General features: G+C 36.2%; 1 protein-coding gene across 13 annotated transcripts in view; it reads left to right on the top strand.

Annotated features, from left to right (window-relative positions):
- The window catches only part of SYNE1 (spectrin repeat containing nuclear envelope protein 1), a 387,933-nt gene that overhangs the window by 110,493 nt on the left and 253,969 nt on the right, over positions 1-23,471 (top strand). For all 13 annotated transcript variants that reach the window (XM_036222821.1, XM_036222818.1, XM_036222811.1 and 10 more), the window contains 9 exons: positions 1,909-2,046; positions 3,222-3,386; positions 12,416-12,528; positions 13,058-13,226; positions 18,322-18,418; positions 19,173-19,375; positions 21,034-21,198; positions 21,663-21,815; positions 22,855-22,998. In XM_036222821.1, coding sequence (XP_036078714.1) covers positions 1,909-2,046; positions 3,222-3,386; positions 12,416-12,528; positions 13,058-13,226; positions 18,322-18,418; positions 19,173-19,375; positions 21,034-21,198; positions 21,663-21,815; positions 22,855-22,998 — 1,347 coding nt within the window. The remainder of the gene's footprint in view (positions 1-1,908; positions 2,047-3,221; positions 3,387-12,415; positions 12,529-13,057; positions 13,227-18,321; positions 18,419-19,172; positions 19,376-21,033; positions 21,199-21,662; positions 21,816-22,854; positions 22,999-23,471) is intronic.

The following is a 23,471-nucleotide window of genomic DNA, read 5'->3' as shown; positions in this document are numbered from 1 at the left end:
ACGTATGAAAAAGAGATTTCAATTTTTCAAAAGCTTTTCATAAGTAAGATTCATATATGTCATTTAATCTATGTTTAATCTCTCAAATGATATTAATGAACGAAGTCTTTAGGGGAATGATGTTCAGTACCTTAAGTTCGCTTGTGATTTAATCATTGTGTTTCTGTGTAAATAGTTTTATGTTGTATTGTCCACACTATGTATGGAGCTCTGAGACTTCCATGACTTTTTCAGAACTTCAAGTCTTATAAATGACCCAGGACACAAACTTCTAGTTATTGTTTTTGTAGAATTTGTGATTTTGTAGATGTCACATACCAAAAACAATAACAAAATCAATAAAAAAAAAAATGACTTCGGTGCCAAATTCAAAACTACTACTGAGTCAGCTGAATTTAATAAAGGACTGCACCAGGACTATTTGGGGTGGGCCCATTAATGGGTTCAGTTTCACTGTGACCTGCCTCGTCCAACACTATTGAGTTCAAGTGGACACCGGGGTTGTTTTGTGGTGGTTGTGGTTTTGTTGTCATTTTCCCCAGTCTCATTACATGGTTATTAATTGGATTTTGGCTTCCAATTAAAGGTAAAGTCATATAATGGGTTTTCCCATTAAATTGTGATTTATTTTATGCAGCACTGCCATTTCCCCTTATTTAAAATAGCATTACATTTTAGTAGTGAAACAATAATATACCCTTATCTATGTTATATTTCTATCATTTTTGCTACCGAAAGAAGGTACCATGATGTGAGAGATTCAACATGGCAAATAATAAGAGATATAGCCATTGCATTCGTGTGTGATTTTATATAATCACATCTATAAAGTGTCCTGGAATTTAGATGGATGATGCCGTTAATATTATATTTGGTGAATCTGGCAAAGTAGTCAATATAAAGTAGTCAATATGTGATTATATGTAATATTTCCTTTTGCTTTGAAATTTGACATAATCATTTCTTCCCCCCAAAACACAGTTTTCTGAGATGAGCTCCATTTAAAAAAAAAAATTATTAAACCAGTATATTGAGAATATCAATGCAAGGACAGAGTGAATACACTTATTTAGTCCATTAGGGAGTTTTAGTTTTAATATAAATTGCCAAAAAATAAATTGCGAGTTATAAAGTTACCTGTTGTACAGATGTTATTTTATAAGAGGGAACCGAAGCATTAGAAAAGTAAAAAATGGAAACACTCCTTTCAGGCCAAGTATGATCGCCAGTTTCTTAAAATCGGGATAGAGACCATTGGCAATCAAAATAGAGGGAGCATTTTATTTTGTCTGTGAGTTAATTGTGTCATCAGCATTTTCTGTCTGTTTCTATTTACCAATAGAATTGTGTATTTCAAATGTTTTACATTCATAGGATATTGTGGGAAAAAATTGAAGATTGATTTTATATTTTGGTATTTTTTAATTACATTACGTTAGAGGGAATGAGAAGTAACTGTGGTAAAATATTGACTCACCATCTCCCCCTGGTGTTCTCCATGAGGATTTGCATGTTTGTTTATTCAGAAATCCTTTTAGATGTGTTTATTGTCTGTTAGATTCTGTAGGGCCATTCTCATGTTCTTTAACATGATAACTGCACATATCAGTGATATTTTCAATTTATATTTAGCCATAGAGTCATATTTTAGGATGTGTTGATTTAATATAAAATGTAGAGGTTCTCGTCAAGGGAGATTATATGTAGAAGGCCTTAGCATGCGGCCAGGCTCATCATCAGGGTTGATGAATGGGAGCTGCTTTTCGTATCATGACTGTCATTATTATTATCAACAACATACATTGAGCGTTATCCAAATATAAAGGATTGTTATTTAGGAAACATGGTTTCCTTTGCTTTTGCTTTTTTTGACTCATTGCCATGTTGTTGCTATTTTTCCTCTTTTAGTCATTCAAGCACTTCAGAGTTCAATATGAAATGAAAAGGAAACAGATTGAACATTTAATACAACCTTTATATAGAGACGGTAAACTGTCACTTGACCAAGCCTTGGTCAAACAGTGCTGGGATAGAGTGTCCTCCAGGGTAAGTTGTCCCATGATTAACTTCATTGGGTCTTAACCTAATTTAATCAAGAATATTTTCCATCATCCTTTTCTACACAGCAAGGTTGTATCAGATTCTCCTGCCTCTGTCTGAGGTGAGAAAGGCTTGCCGGTGGGAAAATCTTTGCCCTCTTGTTAAGTTTTCCTTTAAGTTAAGGGAAGTGCTTATTCAACAACATTTTTCTTGACTTTCCCGCCCTACACCTGGTATTACCATTGATCAGATGATGGATTGAAATCCTGGAAGAACATCTGGATTATTTCTCACTTGACACGAATTAATTCTGGATTGTTTGGGATTGGAGCCTCTACAACTTCTCCATATTTCATAACCATGATTCATCACTGGTTAATAATCTTCCTAAATTCACATTCTATTTTTTTTTTTTTAACTTAAACACATCTTCTTATCTGGTCTTTCATGAACCTGAAGGAAAACTGGTCAGTAACTTTAATATTAATACTTTGCAAATTTAAAGACCAAGATTTCAAAACCTCTGAAATTTCTGTCACTAATGGGAATATTTGCATTGAATTTACCCTATTTTCTTCATTTTTCTAATCTATTTTTTTCCATAAACTCTATCAAAAAATAGCTTAGTTTCCAAACACCTCAACCCATCTCACTTGGTATTCCAATAGGCTGGGAAATGGTGCTTGAGAATTGAATAAAGCGAAAGAAATGGAGAGATGGTTAGGGAATTATATTATTATAGAAAGAATCCTAAATACTTTTCTTCCTCCAGAGATGTGTGAATGACTCTGATTTTTCTGGACCCATTCTCCTCACGTAGGAGGTTTTAAGGGATACACATCAGCTGGTGTATAACTCTTGCATCCTTGAGCATGTCAGCAAATCCAATCGCTTTCAGCAAAAGCTTTATGCTATTACTATAAGAAGAAAATGGCTCAAGGTCCCAATCATATCCTTCAATGTCTAAAATGTATTTTAAGTTTTCTCAAAACTTGCTTTTAACTGTATTTTCCTCCCCATTCTCAAAGCATTAAATTCAGAACACAGATGATTTCTTCGATATTTACAAAATCAATCTGAAGTTATTAACTTAAAGACTTAGGGTGTAAAACAATTTGGGGGAAATTTAGGAATTGCCTTCTGTATCAGAGATATTTCGTTTTCCTACTTTTGTATTTCAGCTATTCGATTGGCACATACAGCTTGATAAGTCTCTTCCAGCACCTCTGGGCACCATAGGTGCTTGGTTATACAGAGCAGAGGTGGCCCTGAGGGAGGAAATAGCCATTCAGCAGGTCCATGAGGAAACGGCCAACACAATACAACGGAAACGTGAACAACACAAGGTAAAAATTCTGGTCGGAAAACACCTTCCAGCAAACCAGTCCAGTGTGGACTGGAGATGTGGCCTAATTAAAATGTGCGCTGACTTGAGCTTCCCGGGCATCCATTCATACTGATTCAGAGATATCACACCTTCCTAGACATTTTCAGATCTGCGTTTCCCTCTCCTGTACTTGTTAATGACAGTCGGCACCAGTACATTTATTTCCTGAGATGTTTTCCAATAGCTCTGTGGTACTTTTTCTTTGTTATTTCTGTTGCTACATATTACTTTTCAAAAGGTAAGCCTACAGACGACATGCATTTGCATAATAATGCGATCGGTCATTGGCTCCACACCTCATTCTGGCCTCCATTCTCAATGGAAGGCAAGCCAAGCAGCCACGTTCTTCTGTTCTGGTGCCACGGGGCGGGGTTGGGGTGAGGGGCGAGGGTCTTAAGAAATGGTGGGATTAGGCGTCGATGACATCTTAGTCATTTGTGGCTTTTTTCAGCTTACTGCATGATTAGTATGCTTAGCATAAGGTCTGATATACTTCCTCTGTGTGTTTTGTGATAGCTCAGATCTGAGCGAAAATGCTATTTTTCATTAACATCACATTAACACAATTCTGCATTTTGTGCAATTGAATTTGTGTACCCCATTAATGGTCTCATGGTCAGGGTTTACTGTATATGTGGAGAATAAACTGACAAGCAGAGATTTCTCCTCTTGACCACATATGGTCAATTTATAGCTCATATATATATTTCTGCCAAATTATTGATATTTTTAAAACTACTCCAAGGAAGTAGTCTGTTATATATTCTAGACTAGATATAAAGCAAATTCAAGACAGATTTTGTTTCACGTCCTTCTGGGATCTTATTTTTGGAACTAGAGATAGAGAGTTGCCATGCAATTTCACCTTCAGGCCCTTTCGACTCTACTCACTCAACCCAGATGAGCTCAGCCAGCAAGACGGACAAGATTTCGGGATCCTAGGTATTTAGTCAGGGTCCTTCCTCCATTTGTCCTTGGCCCTTCTTCATTTATAATCAGTACCTTCAAACAGGTTAGCCAAGTATTTCTTAGCTTAGCCTCGTTCCTCTCCATCACCATCAACACACACAAAACACACGGAACTGTCTAGAATCTGCCTCACAGATGAGAGCATGTCGTTGGAGCCTACTTCATCTTTAGATACACACACATAAAATCCAGGCCTGTTGGTCTATACTTTAGTTTTCTGAAGATGAGAGTTAAGAGATAAAGTCAGAGGGATTTTCCTGGGGTGGAACCAAGCCAAGGTTTCTCATAAGCATGGCAAAGCCTGGGCCATGTCCATGTCAAAAGTCCCAGGATATTACAAAATGGGAAAAATTGCTAAAGCAGAGATACACAAAGAATACCACTGTAACAAAGTAGTAATTCACTATGAACACCATCCCATAATTTTTCTTCATGTAAATCATGTAATGGTTGTGAATATTTCATACAGAAGTCATCTCAGGGTTTTAAATCAAATGTAGAATGTACAGTGATTATGGGTTAGATGTGTCCATTCGGCAAATATGCTTTGATGATCTACTATGTGCCATTTTTTTGGTACTGGGCAGCTGGTGAAGGTGCCTCCAATCTAGAAGTTTGAGAAACAGCCTGTGTTTATTGTTTATCTAACAGACTTAAGTCTGATCGAAGTGCTTCACCATAGAGAAAATGTCTGACAATATTAACTGTGTCACTTGCTGGATAATGAGGTTTAGCAAATATTAATTCATGGTACATTGTAGCCAACACCAGCCCCTGCTGGGGAATAAGTTTAAATTGGATAGTGTGCATGCTGACCATGCGTCTCAGCGATTCTATGATTCAAGGCTCCTCCTGACACTTCTGGCTCCCTGGAGAGAGAGCCACATGCCAGTCACTGAGTGTGCAGCCAGAACCACCTCTCTGCAAAAGTGCAGCAAACAACCAACCATAAAACCAGAAATGAAGTGGAGTGGGGAGAAGGTTAGAGGTCAGAGTCAGAGATGATGGTTATCTGAGACTGAAAACCAGAAAGGACTGGACCTGCATGCTAGGGAATGCAAAGAGGAGAGGACAGGAAGTGAGCCGAGGCAGGTAGGGGCTAAGACCAAGTTCAAGGCAAATCTCCGCAATGGTCTTTTCACTGAGGTAGGAATGTTTACTTGGTCTGCGGGCACCAGTACTTAATGTAGTAGAGTTATAAAATGATGTTATTGTCAATTATAAGATCAATTTTCATTCATTCAAAATACATTTATTAGGTGCCTATAATAAGCTAAGCTTTGGCGATGTGAGAAATTTGAGTCATGGTCAAGGTAACTAAAATTCTAGATTTCCTCATTAGCAGAAAAACCAGCCCATCAATTTGGTATCACTACTTTCTTCTGATATATTGAGCTCACTTGAAAATCCAATAAATTGATAAAAGCACAATATAAGAGTCATCAATACACGAGCAAAAATGTTTGAGAATATCCTCCCATCTCAGACTAAAAATAATTATGGCTCATGTTATGAAAAGTTAAATGTGCTATTAAGATCTAGAATTCTTTCTGCATTTTTTTCACATCTTTTTAAAAAATATACTACATGACAATCTTTCCTTATTTTATCCATAAGCAGTTTTTGAAAATGAATTCAGATAAATTTTAAAATATATTTGTTCAAGAAGTTCACTTTATGAGTAGTTCTACCAATGTTTTTCATTATTTTTTAAAAATTAACTTACATGTAGATAGAAACATACTTATTTTTGGAAAAAAGGAACACATCTATTATGTTTTCTGTTTTTCAGATACCCTAATGCTCAGTTACCTAGAAAGATAACAACAATCACAGCTAACTATAACTGAGATTTAGCCATGTTTCAATCCTAAACACTTAATTTTGCTAAGCATTTGACATTCAGGATATTAAGAGATATTATTATTCTCATTTCTCAAATAAGTAATATTTAAGCAGAGAAAGGTCATGTGCCTTGCCCAAGTCACATAGCTGATTATCCAAGTTTTCTTTTTAGTCACTAAGCTTTAAATGTGCCTACAAAACTATTGCATATAATACATGTACAGTGATTAAACTTGGTTTTTATTAGTAGTAGTGTTTGACAGAGCAAGGCTTTCGGTCTTAAGAAATCACAACAATCGTCATGAGGCTCTACCCATCCTTATTGCACTTAGTAGTCCAGCTTGATCCCTTTCCTTCCTTTCTCGAAGACTTTATTTCCCAGATGACAACACATGCTGTTATTCTTAATAACTTCACTAGCCCATAGATGAACTTCTCAATATCCTGGCCCCTCGGTTTCTCGACCTCTTCTCTCCCAGTGATCCCTGCATAGGCACCGGCTGGAACTTGTTGTCGCCGGTCACAGAAACCCTCCGCACTCTCTTCCTCAAGCATCTCACTGGCCAACCGAACTTCCCCCAACTCCACATCTTCGTTTCCTCTGTGCCCTGTATTCTATTGATCCTACTGCCATTCCACTGCCTCGCATCCTTTCCACACCATCGGTTCCCTTTGTACTCTGCTCAAATCCAATGCGCAGTCATTAAAGTCACCCCTTGTCCACATCTCACTTTGTCCTGCTCTCCTGGTTAAAACACAGCCCTGGTTAAAACCAACTCTCTGCCTGCTTCCTGCCCACGTGGCTGCAGCTGACAAGGGCTAGAGATAAACACCCTCCCAGGCGCGATGACTAACCCCGGTGGGGCCTTAATGCTGCCTGGCACTCCAAAGGCATTTCCCGAGGCCATTTCCACTTCATTTCTGGGACGACTGTTTTATACCTTGTCTCCTCAAGCCTTCCACACCGCCTCCCCTGTCCTTACTCTTAGCTGATGACACTGCTTCCTATTTCTCTGAGAAAATAGAAACAGTCAAAAAAGAATTTCCGTCAGCTCCCACGATCACATCAGCCCACCTACACGCATCTGTGCCAAATACTCCATCTTCAGCTCTGTTACTATGGACGAACCATCTGCTCTGAGCCAAGGCCACCCCTGCCGCACGCGCACTGGGTCCCACCCTCCCTGCTCTTTTCCAAAAGACAATTCTTGTAGTTCTTTCCTTCTTATTTTTTTTTCTCTCTCTGCTGGATTTTTCCCCATCCGTATAAAGTATGCTGTTATTGCTCTCATCTTAAAAGAGTCTCTTTCCTAACCATACTTCCCCTTCCAGCTACTGTCTGTCCATTTTCCCTCTTTCCTTTTACCACAGCAAAGCTCTTTGAAAGAGTCGTCTATGCTTTCATTTTGGTTTCAAATTTCTCTTCCCCCATTCTTCCCAGAACCCATTCCAATCATGTTTTTCCTAGCAATGCTGTCCTTCTCAAAGAGGGTTGGTTATCTTTCATCCTCACTCAATGGCTAATTCTCAGTCCTCATCTTACTTGTAGCAGAATCATTTTACGTAATTTTTCCTCCATCCTTGAAACTCTTTCGTCATTTGGGTTCCTAGTTTTCTTCCTACTCCTCTACCTGTGCCTTTCTAATCTTTCTTAGTCTTTCCACAAATATTTATCCTGTGAAAAGCAGTGTTCTAGCCATTTGTGATGCACCCTCTAAACAAAACAGACAAAAATTCCTACCCTTATGTAACTCACCTCCTAGTGGGACGAGGGAGATATGAAATAGTAAACTTAATAAATAGGTGTTAGACTAGAAGGTGAAAGGACGGGAAGTATTAGATAGTGTTGCAATTTTAAATAGGGTAGTCAGTGAAAAGATGACATCAAACAGCCAAGCACATCCCACCTTTACCCTTGGCATCATTCTGGAATGTTCTCTCCCCTTCACCTGAAACATTCTGCCACTGATCTTCCCATTATGTGCTTCTTCATCGCCTTTGGGCCTTTATCAAAAAATCACCTCTTAGTCAATACATTCTTGGCCAATTCTTTGAAATTATAATCCTTTCCCCCCTTCCTTATTAAAGTTTTCTCTTTAACATTTATTTTCATCCTAACTCCTATTTTAATTATTTACCTTATTTATAGCTTGACATTTTACACTTACGTCAACTCCATAAGGGCAAGGATTATTGTTTGCTTCTTCACTCGTATATCCTCAGCTCCTAAAAATGGTTTTAGAAGTAGTCAGGCTTCCAAATTTTTAAGTGGGTCAATATTGCACATTCATACTTTCCAAGAATTTGTCCATTTGACCAAGTTTTCAAAATTATCGGCATAAAATTGTTCAAAATATTCTCTTCTGTTTATTTTTTTTATTTTTTTTTTATTTTTTGGCAATCTTTTCTGTGCCTATAGGTAAGCCCCTATTTTTACGTAATGTTTCTTTACACCTCCTCACTTAACGGCATTTTGGGCATTGCTGATTTCCTCTGTCATATTCTAATCATCTTTGCCCATCAGTTTTCTTCCCAGAAGAATGATATTATCACTTTTTAAATTACTGTCACTCTAGCTGCTGTGTGAGAATAGATGGGGTTAGGGATAGAAAGTGGGAACCAATTAAACAGTCTAACTTATCCGGGTAGTGACAGAAATCATGGTGGTAGCTGTAGAGATGATAAGCAATGGTCAGATTCCGAATATATTTTGAAGACAGCAGAGATTTTCAGGATTAGATATTGATCGTGAAGGAAGAGGGGTCATACATGACACTATTGATTTTTGGACTGAGCATTTGGAAAATGATGTTTTCATCAGTTAAGATGGAAAATCAATGAAGCAGGTTTGAGAGGAGCGATCAAAAGTTCAATTTGGGGCACAGTAAGTATGAGACCTTTTTGCATTCGAGTGGATATATGCAATGGAGTAAGAAAAAGAAACTGAAGCTTAGGACAGGGGGATAGGCTAGAGATAAATATTCAGAATCATTGGCCTATAGAGGGATTTTGAAAGTGCCAAGACTAGAGAAATTAAATAAGGAAATGTAGACAAGGAAGAGAAAAGGATCGAGAACTGAGCCCTGAGGGAATCCAATGTGAGGAGATCAAAGAGAAGATGAACCAACCAAAGACCGTGAGAAAGAACAGTCCGTGAGGGAGGGAACCCAGTCACTGTGTTGTCTTAGAAGCCAGGGAGGCAGTGTATCAGGGAAGGGTATTTTCAGTAGAATGGCCATGACGGTTTTTTTTAAAATGCAGTTGAGTTCATTCCACCCTCCGGCTCAAAACTCTCCACTGTCTTCCATCTACTCAAAATGAACACCAGAAATTCTTACAAAGGCCCATGAGGCCCAGAGATCTGCAGCCCTTTCTCCTCCTGTTCCCTCTCTTACCCCTAACATGCCACATGCCATCCCAGCCTCGGTCCCCGGGAGAGGTATGCTGTTAACTCCCACTGCCATGGAGATTTGTCAGTTTCTCCCTGTAATTCTTTAAGTTTTTGTTTTATATATTTCGAGGCTTACTAGGTATGTTCAAGTTCAACATTAATATATCTTCTAGTAAATTGAAAGTTTCATTATTAAAGAGTTGATAACAATAATTTCTGTTATGAGATCTATATTGTCTGATAGTAATATACTTACACGTGCTTCCTTTCAGTAGTATTTATTTGCCTGTCTGTGGTTTTCTACTTCATTAATTTTAACCTATCCATGTAGTTGGTTCTGTTTTATTTGGTTCTATTTTATTTGTTTGTCTGATCTGACAATCTCTGCCCTTTAATTAGTGAATTTACATTCTGTTCTCATTTATTTATAATTATTGATATACTTGCATTCATTTCTACCTTCTGACTCTTTGCTTTTTATTTATCTTACTTAGTTACTTTTCCCCTCACCTTCTTGCTATTTATAAGTTGATTCGAGGGGTTTTTATTTGTTGGTTCATTTGTTTGCTTATTTTTCTTATTCCGTTTGTTTGTATTTCTTCTTCTTGGTTTGAATGGTTGTATAGTGTGGTTACCCTTGAAATTATGTCATAGATACTTAACAAAATTGGAAGGGAATCAATAACCCGACCTCCTCTTAGTCATTATAAGGAATTAAGAACACTTTAACCAGATTATTCTCTTCTTAAGTTACAAGCTGCTGTTGTCAAGTATTAAACTACTGATATTTTTCTAATACTATCGATTTGTTGTTTCTGCTGATTCTCACAAATGGTAGCTTGTATCGTGTGTTCGGCGATTTTTGCATTCCTCCTCCTGTTTGCATTTTTTATCAGTGAGGCCCACGTCAGGCCCCCTTGGAGGTTCTGGCTAAGTGTAGGCATCTCTGTTTCAGTATTCTCACCTTATTTAAGTTCTAAGACCAAAATCTCCCTCCGCGCAGGTGTAGATGTTTGCTTGGGGCACTCAGCTTTTTCACTTGGTCTGTGCTCACAGGTCCGGGGTCCAGTTCAGGGTCATGCTTTACTGAGGGTGGGCGACCTAAACGATTTCACCTATTGCCCGTGAGCTCACCAGTGGAAGTGCAGCGCTGTGCTCAGCCTCTGGCTGGCTCGTGGCGAGACCGCCTTTCCAGCAGACCGGGGGACATCATGCCGGCTGCAGTTCCTCTGTCGAATGTTTGGAAATGTTTCTGTTTTGATATCTTGCCAAGATTTTTTTTTTTTTTTTTTTCTAATGAACTGGGTGCTTAAAGCTACAATAGGGAAAGCTTCTTAGAAGGCAAATGAACTTCTGGGTGTTCCAACACAGCCACAGGCTCGCCCATGTGTTAACACATAGTGGCACACATGGGTGTGATGCTGCTCTGAGTTTGCCCTGCAGTCACCTCGGGGAGTCTCATCCGAGATCGTTCACCGTGGCAATGTGTCTGGGTGACGTAAAGGAGGTGGACATTGACTAAAATGTGCACAGTCAGTAGCCGCTCTAGGACAGTTTTCTGTCCTCCTGACCAGCTTGGCTGCACAAAGCGCCCTCTTTATGGGCAAGAGGGACTGGCGAATATCTGTGCAGTTACCTCCAGATTTAAAGCAGCTCGAAATGTAGTTCATAGCAAAATATAATAGGACATAAATAGTTCAGCCCCGGCTTTTTTACAATGTAAAATTTAATGCCCCCCCCTCGCCCCACAAAAAAAAAAATTAATTTCACTTATCTGAACAAATGCGTTTGACTTTAACTTTTTAATTAATACGAAAGCCTTCATTTTTCCCCCTTTTATCAAGTGTTTCTCATATGGCTTTAGGATGAGTTTTGCTTTTATTTTCTCCAATTCACTAAATCCTCGTGTGAGAGAAACAATATTAATTTACATGCATCGTTCTGGTAGGCTAATGTGTCTTACTTTTCAGTGAGTGATAAATTGTTGCATATTTATTCTGCTGCTAAGAAACAAATTAAGCTCTAGAAAATATGACAGGAATCTCCTTTCGCCTCCCTCTTGGCTAGGACTTGTGAAATTCATGTAAGTCTTTGTGTAAATAAGTGAAAAACTCAGAAAATAAATCAAGGGAGATTCAAATTAATCTAAATGAATTACACTGCGGAGCTCAATAGAGTCCACAAAAATATTTATAAACTTCACACGTGATATCTGTGGGTCATTCCCTGTGCTGTGCTTGATTGAACTCTTCTAAGGGTATTTTTCTTGATACAGGGTAATATAATTGACTTTCTTTAGCCAGCAAGCAAATACCAGTTTATGAATATTTGCATGCATTCAAAATGAAATAAAAATAGTCTAATTTTTTTTAACCATTAAAGGGTTAAATTAGTTGTGCTTAGTTTTAAGCTTTTAAAAAGCGACCTATCAAAAACTCAAGGAAGGAGAAAAATGCCAATCCATTGTTTATAGCGGTAATTACATTTTCCTTTGGACCGTGTACCTTTAAAATGTGTAAATGCATTGCCGTGCAAGTGTCATGTGTGTTTAAAGATGCCATAATTATTAGATGTGGCTCTAGCACGGGGCCTCAGAGACAAGCCCCGGGCTCCTGTGCAAGGTAAAAGCCGTTGATAGGCACCAAGCCACACATGCATGTGGCAGCAGGATCGAATTGTTGAATACACTGACTCATCGGTGCAGGCTGAAAATTATGCTTCTTAGCCTCCTATGAACATGTTGCCACATTTTTTTAAAATTTTTTTTTTAAATTGTATCTCAGGATCTGCTTCAAAACACAGATGCCCACAAAAGAGCCTTCCATGAAATCTACCGGACCAGGTCTGTCAACGGGATCCCAGTGCCACATGACCAATTAGAGGACATGGCCGAGAGGTAAGAGAACGTCTCTGGCTTTAAATGAAGTCTCTCTTTTTAAAATGCTTGGTGGTGCTTTTTTTCTTTCTTTTCTTTTTAATAAACTGATTTTTTTTTCCTACAGAAATGCTTATATTTGATACAATGAATTTGAGCTCCTGTAACACATGCTTAAGAATGCTATCATCCTAATATAGTATTAATTGAAAAGAGTAAGCCCGAATGTACCCAGAGCCTGGAAATCACAGAAATGGTTTCTTCAGAGGCTGTATTTTTATTCAGTACTGTGAGGAACATTATGTAATATTGCAAAAACAGCTTATAAAAGAAACAGATGAGAGATGCGTTGGCAGGGGAAAGAACTAAATCAAAAACTTCAATCAATAATGATTTGCCTTTAAACTCAGAGCTAGAAAAGGAATCAGATCTCCAAATAGTGGTTGATCAGCCAGAGTTTAGAAGAGCTTGTGACGGCATAACAGGTTAAGTAAGCACTGTGCTGTTACCATTAGTTACATTCTGTAAATTCTTGGTGTTTTATTTCTAGGTTTCATTTTGTTTCCTCCACATCAGAACTACACTTAATGAAAATGGAATTTCTAGAATTAAAGTACCGTCTGCTCTCACTGCTGGTTCTTGCAGAGTCAAAGCTGAAGTCTTGGATCATCAAGTATGGGAGGAGAGAGTCGGTGGAGCTGCTTCTGCAAAACTACATCGTAAGTCTCCCTGATGCTTTGACAGAGGAATGAGAGGACCTGTGAATTTAGCCTTTAATACCCAGCAGTTTATCCGACACTGGCATTTTAATGTTGAATTTAAACAGGAAGGTACCAGCACGTTAAAATGGGTTTGATAGGTTTGTGAGCTTTTCATCCCAATCTGAAATACACACCTATATTCTTTGGAAATATAGAAGGTTTTGCCACATTAATCATACTGAATCACTGTGGTTGACTTTTTGCTTAAAAAAAAAAGTTTTTGCATGGCATACCCACACTGTGATTGTGAGCTCACCCTTGAAACAGAGTTAAAACACTTAAAGATTATCTTCATGTCTTCTAAAATCCAATCACGAGTAGTTTAGAACAATTGTCAATTATTCTAAACTATTTTTTTGGATTTTGTCCAGCATGTATTTCCTGAGCTTCATTGCTGCTTGTGTGCACTCAGGATAAGTAAAATTTTGTCTGTAAGTCTCTGCACCAATTTTATTTTTAAAAATCATCTTATATTTTGGGCTATCATCATCGATAATCCTACATTTACATAGAACAGTTGCCCTGTATTAATAAAGGGATTAGGCTGTTCTGTAATTAGCAGTTTCCATTTACATGTAATTAGATAATTATAATCATTAAAGGCAGTGTATTTCTCTTAGTTAACCACATACCCCCCGAATTTATTAACAATACAAATTTGCTTGCAAAATTACTATTAATATTGCATTTCAGTCCTGTCTTATTTCATTTATGTTTAATCAAAAATTCTAAATGATAAATTAATAAACTTAAAATATAAGCCCATTTCTAACCTGACCAGTCACAGTGACTCTGTAACAGGTGTGATCGAATACTTATTAAAACCATGTCCTTACCGAGGCATCCTAGAACCATAATGTATTTTGCTACATTTTAATTTCCTTTATTTTACTAAGTGATAAATGAACAACACGCATTTCAAAAATAAATATTTAATAAGTTTATAGTAAAATTTCTCTCTAGATTTAATACAGTCATCTCAGAAATAATTGTCCAAAAATGTGAAATCTGGTTTTTGTTCCCTTATTCATTTTTAATTATTTTGGAGTGTAATGAAAAATCCAGATTTTTAAGTTCCAGTGATTACATTAGTCTTTTAAATATTAAATACAGATATGCATTTATATTTTTGGGTTTAGTCATATCAAATGATACACTCTGAGCTCAGTAGATAATTATGCAGCATCCATCTTTGTTGTAGCTATTTAAGGATAGCCAATCAGACTGAAATGCACCAGGTTAATATTGCAACACAATGATTTTATAAATTCTCTTTGAACTTCTCAAATATAGGATATGTAAGTACAGAGTTGGTACTAATGGAAGAAAAAAAAGTACATTCTGGCTACTCCATAAAGGAAAGAGAAGTTCACCAAACTGTAAAACTCTTCTTAACTCAAAATTATTTGTAAAATTTCTACTTACTCTACAATTATAGCAGGTTTTAATGAACATTTCCTAATATTCTTATTGCCTGGCAAAAAATACCTATTTATTGCTCATGCTTCATTTCCAAACAGGATTTTCAGGTATTTTTTTGTTCAATAGTTTGAAGATTGGAGGATATTGAATGTTTCTAATGCGCTAAGTCTTTTGCATGTTTTATCTTCCATCCCAGTGATGACCCTGTGGGCTGGGCATTTTCTTATTGTTTCACTGAGGAAATGGAGTCTTTGAGCTCAGGTCACATGCCCTGATGGCCCAGTTGGTAAGAAGCAGAGTCTGAATTTGAATCCACATCTTTCTGGCTCAAAAGCCCTGTGCTTAAGTTCTGAACTTTGCTGTCTAACAAAATTAGCTGTGAAAAAGATTTTTTTTAAAAAAAACTTAAAAGACTAAATCATTAAAATGATCTCTTGTAGCTTAGCAAACTAAAGAACATAGCTCACATAAACTTATTAATTCCATTCATTGTTGGTCCATATTTGACAATATTTTATACTTCAGTACTCTAGCCTGAAAGTCGCTGTTATTTCTGTTACAGGCAACATGGTATCAGGGCAGAGGAGGTGAGGTGGTGGAGATGCTAGAGGCCTGGCCACCTGTCATGTGGCTCAACTACTTACCACCCACGTGACTTTATAAATAATTTCTAGAAGACTTAGTCTTTCCCAAACTTACAATAACAACAACAAACAACAATAATAGAATAACAGGGATTTTTCTAAGGAATAAAGACTGATACATATTGTTTTTCTTCTATCTCATACTCCGTAGAGCCTCTCTCATCCTTTTTGGAGTTTCCAAGAAAATCACTTTCTTTAGGACAGACTATTTCAAAGAGGATGATGATTTTCAAATGAAATCATAAGTCAGTTTCTTCAATGCGATCCTTTCCTTGGTTTCTAAAAAAAATTATTGTAATGAGCCATATGCTGCTACATCATTTAATGACCAAAGTAATATTCAGGATGTAAAGGTTCTATAATTATCTTTTCCTTAGTCTGAACTCTCAATTCAATCTTATTCATCTGAAAAAAAATTAGATAATGTGCTTGCTACTACTTTTTGTACAGGGTGCTGTGATACGCAGCTGATAAGTTCTTAAAGAATTCTTGAAAAATACTTTACAAATGCTTGTTAATTAACTTAGGCCACTTGCTACTGATGAGAAATTAGATACTGTCATGTAAATCAGAACATGATCAGTTTGGTTCTTCCTGTCAGAATTGTTCTTGACATGATTGTTAGTTAACACTTGCTTCGATTTTACTGTGGAAAAAAATATCCTAAGGTTTCTTTCTTTCACATCAAAGAAGAGCTCTTGGAATTGTGGACTCTGTGAATGCAACATAAGTAGTAGTAATGTTTATTTAATTACTTGTAATTATTTTATTAATGTAAATGGGCAATTCTGATGAAAACGCTCCTCGAAGTTGATTTTTAAAATCTTAAATTATCTGGTTTAGGTCCCTTCGAGTGAAATTGATGAGTTTTTTATTTATAATATTTGTATTTATCTTGTAAGAGTAGAAATATAGTCTTTTCCACTAAGACTTTGAATGTAGTGCCATAGAGAGGTATCTTGTTTTTCTTGAAGTGCCACCAACTTTAAAAGTCTCTTGACTAACATGACTTATTTGTTGAACTTGAGAGCCAAATGTAAGCCTTATTTTGAAAGAAATAAATTAATCCTGTCACTGTTATTTTAAACATATGTGTTCACTTTTGCATTCTTCTGAGAGATTGTATCTAGATCTCTCATAGCAAAAAGGAGATTTAGTAGTCTTACTGCTAAAGTGATTCTAAGAGACAATATAATTTATGTTACTAAATGGACTTACTCAATACTCAGGGGAAAAAAAGAAAAGAAATGAAACAATTAAAAATTAAAATAAACAATAAGATATCTTTTTTAAAAAATTAATTGCCCAGTTTTCCTCATAGGAAAGTTCAGAAATACTTTAATGAATCCCTACAATATTTATAATATTCTTAAAACATCTATTTCTCCCTTGGACCAAAAATGAAACTGTAAATAAACTTTTCTCTTTTTAACTCATAATAAGTTTATAAATTACTCTAACAAAAGCATATTTCTGTCCAGTACACAATTTCCTCATTGACACTCAGAACAATCGTTTTTCCATTAGCTTTGTGAAATTTGTGCCAAAACTTAATGGAGACTATTTTTTAAACTTTCCCAAATATATTTATCTCTTCAATTTTTTATGATGTCTTGAACGTTAGGGTTCATTTTCCACTTTTGATCAAATCGTGACGTGCTTTTTTGGTTAAATTACTTAAAGTTTAAATGATAGTAAATTACTCTTTCCCCAGTTTGGGATCAGGGAGATGTTAAGGGAGTAGGACATAAAGCTAAATAATGAATTGACCAGACTATTATGGGCTTACTTTATTCTCATACAAAAATAATGAAGCCTATTAAAGTTATTGAATAAAGTATCAATCATAGAATCCCTTATTTCAAGTAACTCACACCCTTCTCTCTTCACTATTACTCTGGAGAATAGTTGATACATAAGTTAATGCTTTATACACATAATATGATAGGAAGTGTATTCTATGTGTAATTTTAAAATGTTACCTTGAAATATGATGAACGTTTATCAATAAGGTCTAGGAATGCCTATGAAATTGCCCTATGAATAGTTTTGCATCTGCACACAAGCATTTTGAATCTCCGCGTTAAGCATTCATCAGCGTTACTATTCAGAACTTCAGCTGGTTTTTGAAGACTAATTTAGGATTTTTTAATAACTACACTTATCAAGTATTTTAGTGGCTCAAATCATAAGAACTAATTATACTATTAAAAGAAATTAAAGAGCTTTTGGTGATATGTTGTTACCTATAATTACATTAATTTTATGCTTTAGAGAAGTAGGAATAATCTTTGAAACAGGAGTTGTTTCATAGTTCATGGAGTTAATAATAATAAAACTTACCTAAGGATTTTTTTTGTGTCTTCTCAATTTTATACTATCCATTTGCTCATAGCGACTCTATTACATATGTAAATTACATTCTGATCTAGGTATAGACTTGTCATATCTGTAATTTTTATACTAAGAAATAGAAATAGGAGACCATGGATAACATGGATAGAATGTGTGATTATTTAACATTTTTCTACCTGTGAATATTTTCGTACTTACTTTTTATTTTAAGAAAAGTGTTTGTGCTATGTGCCATTTATTTATAATCTGAAGTTTCTCAGTGCCGTCATTCACTAGAATTACTGTTCAAATAGCAATAGAATTCCACTGCTAAAACACAGTGGGACATTTGACAATGTTCTTCCAAATTTAGTGTTTTCTAAATGTTAGCTCCAGGTTCTCTGGAGCAACTTCTAATAACAAAACTTTGGGCGGAGAAGAAATAAAATACTATTGTGAGTTAAAATAAAAGGTGTAGAAACAATAAAATTTCAGAATAATCAAGTTATTTATGACAGTTGAATTAATTGATATTTTTAAGAAGAGCAAGATTGGTAAATTCGGGTAATATATCCACATACTGAAGAAAACTGACTTTGATATTTCAACATAAGCCAGTATTTGTTATCTTCTAATCATTCTTCCTTTTCTAGGCCTTTATAGAAAACAGCAAGTTCTTCGAACAATATGAAGTGACATACCAGATCTTGAAAGAGACAGCTGAGATGTACGTCAAAGCTGATGGTTCAGGTAAAACTCGTGTCAGAATCTGCTGCCGTGTTGAATACAGTAACATTTAGAACCTACAGGTTTCTGTACGCTCAAATCATTTTTTTCTCTGTCGAATGTTTGTGTGACCATGCCACTGAAGAAAATATATTGGATTCACTCCCCCTGACTGTGCAGCACCTGGCCTGTGTAATCATACGTGTATGTGTGTGTGTGTGTGTGTGTGTGTGTGTGTGTGTGTGTTTGGATGTGTTTGTGTGATCTCCTAAGGGAGAGCAAAATAAACATTCATTTTCTAAATTGCAATTATCCAACCTATTTTCAATTCTGAGGATCAAGGTCAAAAAAAGAAGTTGACTAACTTGAATATTTTTAAATAAATGAAAACTTCAGTTAGTGTAAAGGCACGAATTGTAACATATCTTTGTTTCAATTTGTAAATATACCATATTTGCTGAAAATGAACTCTAGCATTCGTGACCTATACTCTACATGTGTCTATCTACTGAGTGTATCTAAAATGTGAACAAATACATATCACTTATTGCATCCCATCTATCATGAATTTTAAACATATACCACAGTTAATCTTTATAAGTACCAATGAATAAGGTACAACATATTCCCAGCATTCACTGAATCAAATTCTAACATGGCATCTGTTAAATTTATGATCTAAAGAAGAATTACAAATGCACTTCCACGTATAGGCCCTAGAAAAAAAATATGGCGGATTCAGGATATGCAACAAGGACTGCACTTTAATCTGTTTCAGTGGAAGAAGCCGAGAATGTAATGAAGTTCATGAGCGAAACCACCGCGCAGTGGAGGAACCTCTCCGTAGAGGTTAGGAGCGTGCGGAGCATGCTGGAAGAAGTCATCGCCAGCTGGGACCGATATGGCAATACCGTGGCTAGTCTTCAGGCCTGGCTAGAGGATGCTGAAAAAATGCTGAATCAATCAGAACATGCCAAAAAGGTAAGATTCCTTCTTATGAAAGGAAACAAGCACACGTCCATTTAAAAATAAGAGACTTTCACAGCGTAGTTCTCTGGGGAGTATTATATATTTGCAGATTCGATTCAAGAATTTTGACTTTGCCTGCACTGTTGCACTTTCAGTTTATTGAATTATTTTAGACTAAGAAATACTTTGCTTTATAAAAGTTATAAGAGTTCCCTATCTGATCAGGTCAGTTACTGATTTTGCATTCTGGAAGGGGCGCCCAACCCCGGTGGACAGCAGAGGGCGCTATACTCACAGTAAGGTCTGTACTTGAGAGGGCGTGTCCAGGGCACCAGCCTCGGAGGATTTCCCAATTTAAGATGAAAATAGCTTTGGCTAGCATAGTACTGAATCTGTGTGATGGCGTGCACCAGCGGAACAGATGGGTCACCACACTTTTGTCTGTTTGGATGTTCTTTTTTGGATTTTAACAAACCTCAGTCAAGGGTCTCATTCTGAGTACGAGTGATTTTTTTTCCTTCTCCAATTATAGTTGTATATGTGTGTGTGCAAAAGTTATTATTTTACTTTAATGTCACATTAAAAATAGCATGATATGGAATGATTTCTGTTTATGTATTTCTTAATGGCAGCCTGACATTTTCCCTTTTTTATGCAAAAGATATTAAAAATGCCAGACTCTCAGTAAGAAATATAGCATATGCATTAGAATTACTGCTTTCCTCCAAGACTGGTTCATCTCTGATTGTGTTCTACAGGCAGATGTATAATTTTTAAATGTTTTACTGTTTTACATTTCATTTAGGTTAAATATTCTCATGTAGCTGAGAGCGATGAGGATTATATATACTCATACAGATTATGGCTTTTCTGATTAGACCAGGAGTGCACTGCCCCAGTAGGTGTTATATGTGTTCATTTCATCCAAGAAAACAAAACTGCCAGAAACAGAAGTGTTCTCATCTATTCATGGAGGAAGTCCTCCCACACATAGCTTATGAAATGGATTTCGAGTTATCTTTTGTTATCCCTGGCTTTCACCGTGGCGTGTGTGTACACGCACACCTGCACACGCGCACTTCACTTGAGAGGTGGAAACTGATTCATTGCCCATTGTGTAATCTTAAACACGCAAGAGGATGTCATTTGAGTGACTGTTCTTGGCCCAGATATTTAATTAAAAATTTTTTTCTTTAATGATTTATCTCCACTTGTTAACATTTTTTTGTATCATATTCAGAATTTAAAATCAAAAGTAACAGGTTGAATGTTTGTTTACAATTTTTTAAGGCGGCTCTATATTTTCCTAAAATAGTATGTCTTTTATAGGATTCTGGAACTGGTATTTACTAGCCTGAAGACTATATACAAGTCTCTTACACTCACAGAAATTCAGTTTTTTTCATTTATAAAATAACAGAAAATGGTTACTTTTGTTTTCATCTTCAGCAAGAGATAAGGCACAGATGGTCTTATAAAAAGACACTCAGCATTTTAAGTCCTATTTTTGGCCTCTTCATTAACAATTTGCGTTTTGCAAGAGGTTTAGGATTTACCTTAAAATGTGCACAAATTTTAGAACAAAGATATTTCTCTTAGTCTAGTCATTTTCATACCCTTTATGAAATCTGGTTTGTGCTTTACAATAATGCGCATTGTTTATTGTTTAGGACTTTTTTCGAAATTTGCCTCATTGGATACAGCAACACACTGCTATGAACGATGCCGGCAATTTTCTAATCGAAACATGTGATGAGGTGGTTTCCCGTGATCTTAAGCAGCAGTTATTATTGCTAAATGGGCGATGGAGAGAGTTGTTTATGGAAGTCAAGCAAGTATGTCTTTCGGATCTATCTCTGCTGAAAATGTGCATGTGTTGTAAATGTGATAAACAGTCTGTTTGGAGACTGCTTTATTGTTATAGCATGGGCTTATTAAGGCAGACCACAGATGTGTTTAAACTGTTATGTTTATGTTTGGTCCTTTATTCTTCTCTATGTATAATGGAGGGACATTACAGACATGTATAGTTGGATTAAGAATTATATTGCCATGTGAGGCCTATGTAATATGGAACGATTCATGTCTCAAATGATAATTCTGCACTTCTATGCTAGTTCCTTTTTTTTTTTTTCCTATGGTAATTGGAATCACTTCGAGTGTATCTAAAATAAGAATTGGAAATTAGAGTCTTTCGTATCATGTCACAATTCCAGAGAGTATGTGGAAGTTAAGGTCATAGGCTTCCAGAGTCTTGGCCTAATGACTTCCAGTGTTGCCCTCTTCCCTCTCTTAACAGTATGCTCGAGCTGACGAGGTGGACAGAATGAAGAAAGAGTACACGGACTGCATTTCTACCCTGTCTGACTTCTCAACTGAAGCCCACAGGAAACTGTCTGAACCTTTAGAGGTCTCTTTCATGAATGTCAAGTTATTAATTCAAGACTTGGAGGTGAGGCAGTGTTTCTGGACCCTAAAGTGAAAAGCCTATTCTATTGTGAAAAGAAGGATCAGTGAAGTTATACAGGTCACTGCCAAGCTCGCTTCAAAGCTCTTTCAATGTCTCCTATGTCTACATCATTTTGACATGTGTGAATATCCTGACTTGCAACTCAAATTTAAAAAAAAATTATATTCAAATAAAAAAATCTGTCTGAATTTTTAAATATGTTTTGACCATATAGTAACTTCAAAACAGTTGTTCAATTTGGAGATATTTTTCTACAACCAAATTATAAGGCAGTAGGAGAGAGCAGGAGACATTCATGATAGCACTTCTACATAAATGCCTCTGACAATTAAGAATTTACTAAATGAATTGTGCTGTTTACACATTTTGGATACACTGCAGTTCTCAAAATGTAGTGAAAGAATATTTAATGACATAGAAAACTTTCCCAATATGCTATTAAGTGAAAAAAGCAAAAAAATAGTATTGTTCTTTTTTTTTTTTTAACTAAAAAGTAAAAAATGGGTGTAAACACACACAGGAAAAACCATTAACGATATAATGATGGGGTGTTAGGTCTGGTTAGTAATGTGTGAGAAGACTGTAAGTAATTTAAATTTTCTTTATCCTATTATCTTTGATTTATACATTTTCTGCAATGACAATGTGTTATATTTTAAGAAAAAGTAGGTGGTTTGATTTTTAAAGCCAGAGGAATTGCCCCAAATTATTAACATGCATTTACTTAATATAATGTTTGTGTACTACATTAACATATATGTTGAAAATGTGGAACTTATCTTTAGGTTAACTTACGGATTTATGGTTACTTTTAAAGGAAAACATTTATTTATTTATACAATATTACCAAAATATAACATGTTAGTAATGAAGGAAAGCAATAACTGGAATCTCCAAAAGTTTATTATAAGTATAGAATTTTATACAGTACAAACTGATTTTTGTCCAGTCTTCTGTGGAATCCTAAAATTAAAAGGAAATGTACCATGTGTTAATTTAGCTCATTCAATTATTCATGCAGGATATTGAGCAGAGGGTACCTGTGATGGATGCTCAATACAAGATCATCACAAAGACAGCACAGCTCATTAGCAAAGAGAGCTCCCAAGAAGAAGCTAATGAAATGTTTGCAACCATGTCGGGGCTCAAAGAGCAGATAACCAAGGTGGGCCATCCTGTGCGGACCAACATTGCCTTCTGCGGGCCTATACCTCCTCATCACGTGGGCAAACTGTTTTCCTGTTAACAAATCATGCTTTCGATTCTTATTCGGATTTTAATTTAGTAATATTGACATTTAACAACCTCGTTATGAGTTTAAAAAAGGAAACTATGGGCTGATACCAAATATTTCTTCTGTTACTTTAAAATTACGAGTAGCTATATTTTAACAGCGGGGACAGGGGGCCAATTAGATATGATGGAGCAAAAAGGGGGGTTGAAGAAGAGGAGCGGGAGGAAGAGATCGGACATTTCAGTGAGAAGGAACCCCCAAACGCCCTTTAATTGAGATTTCTTTGATATACCTTTACTGTAAGAGTATTCGTGCGGTTTTCTGCTTGCCTGGCCACAGTGCAGTGGGAAGTCTGCCCCCCTCATCCCGCAGAGCTCTCCACAGACTTAAAATATACACATTTA

This window comes from Rousettus aegyptiacus, unplaced genomic scaffold (genome assembly GCF_014176215.1).
Source record: "Rousettus aegyptiacus isolate mRouAeg1 unplaced genomic scaffold, mRouAeg1.p scaffold_m13_p_1, whole genome shotgun sequence".
NCBI lineage: Eukaryota > Metazoa > Chordata > Mammalia > Chiroptera > Pteropodidae > Rousettus > Rousettus aegyptiacus.
This window is presented reverse-complemented; position numbering and strand designations above follow the sequence as displayed.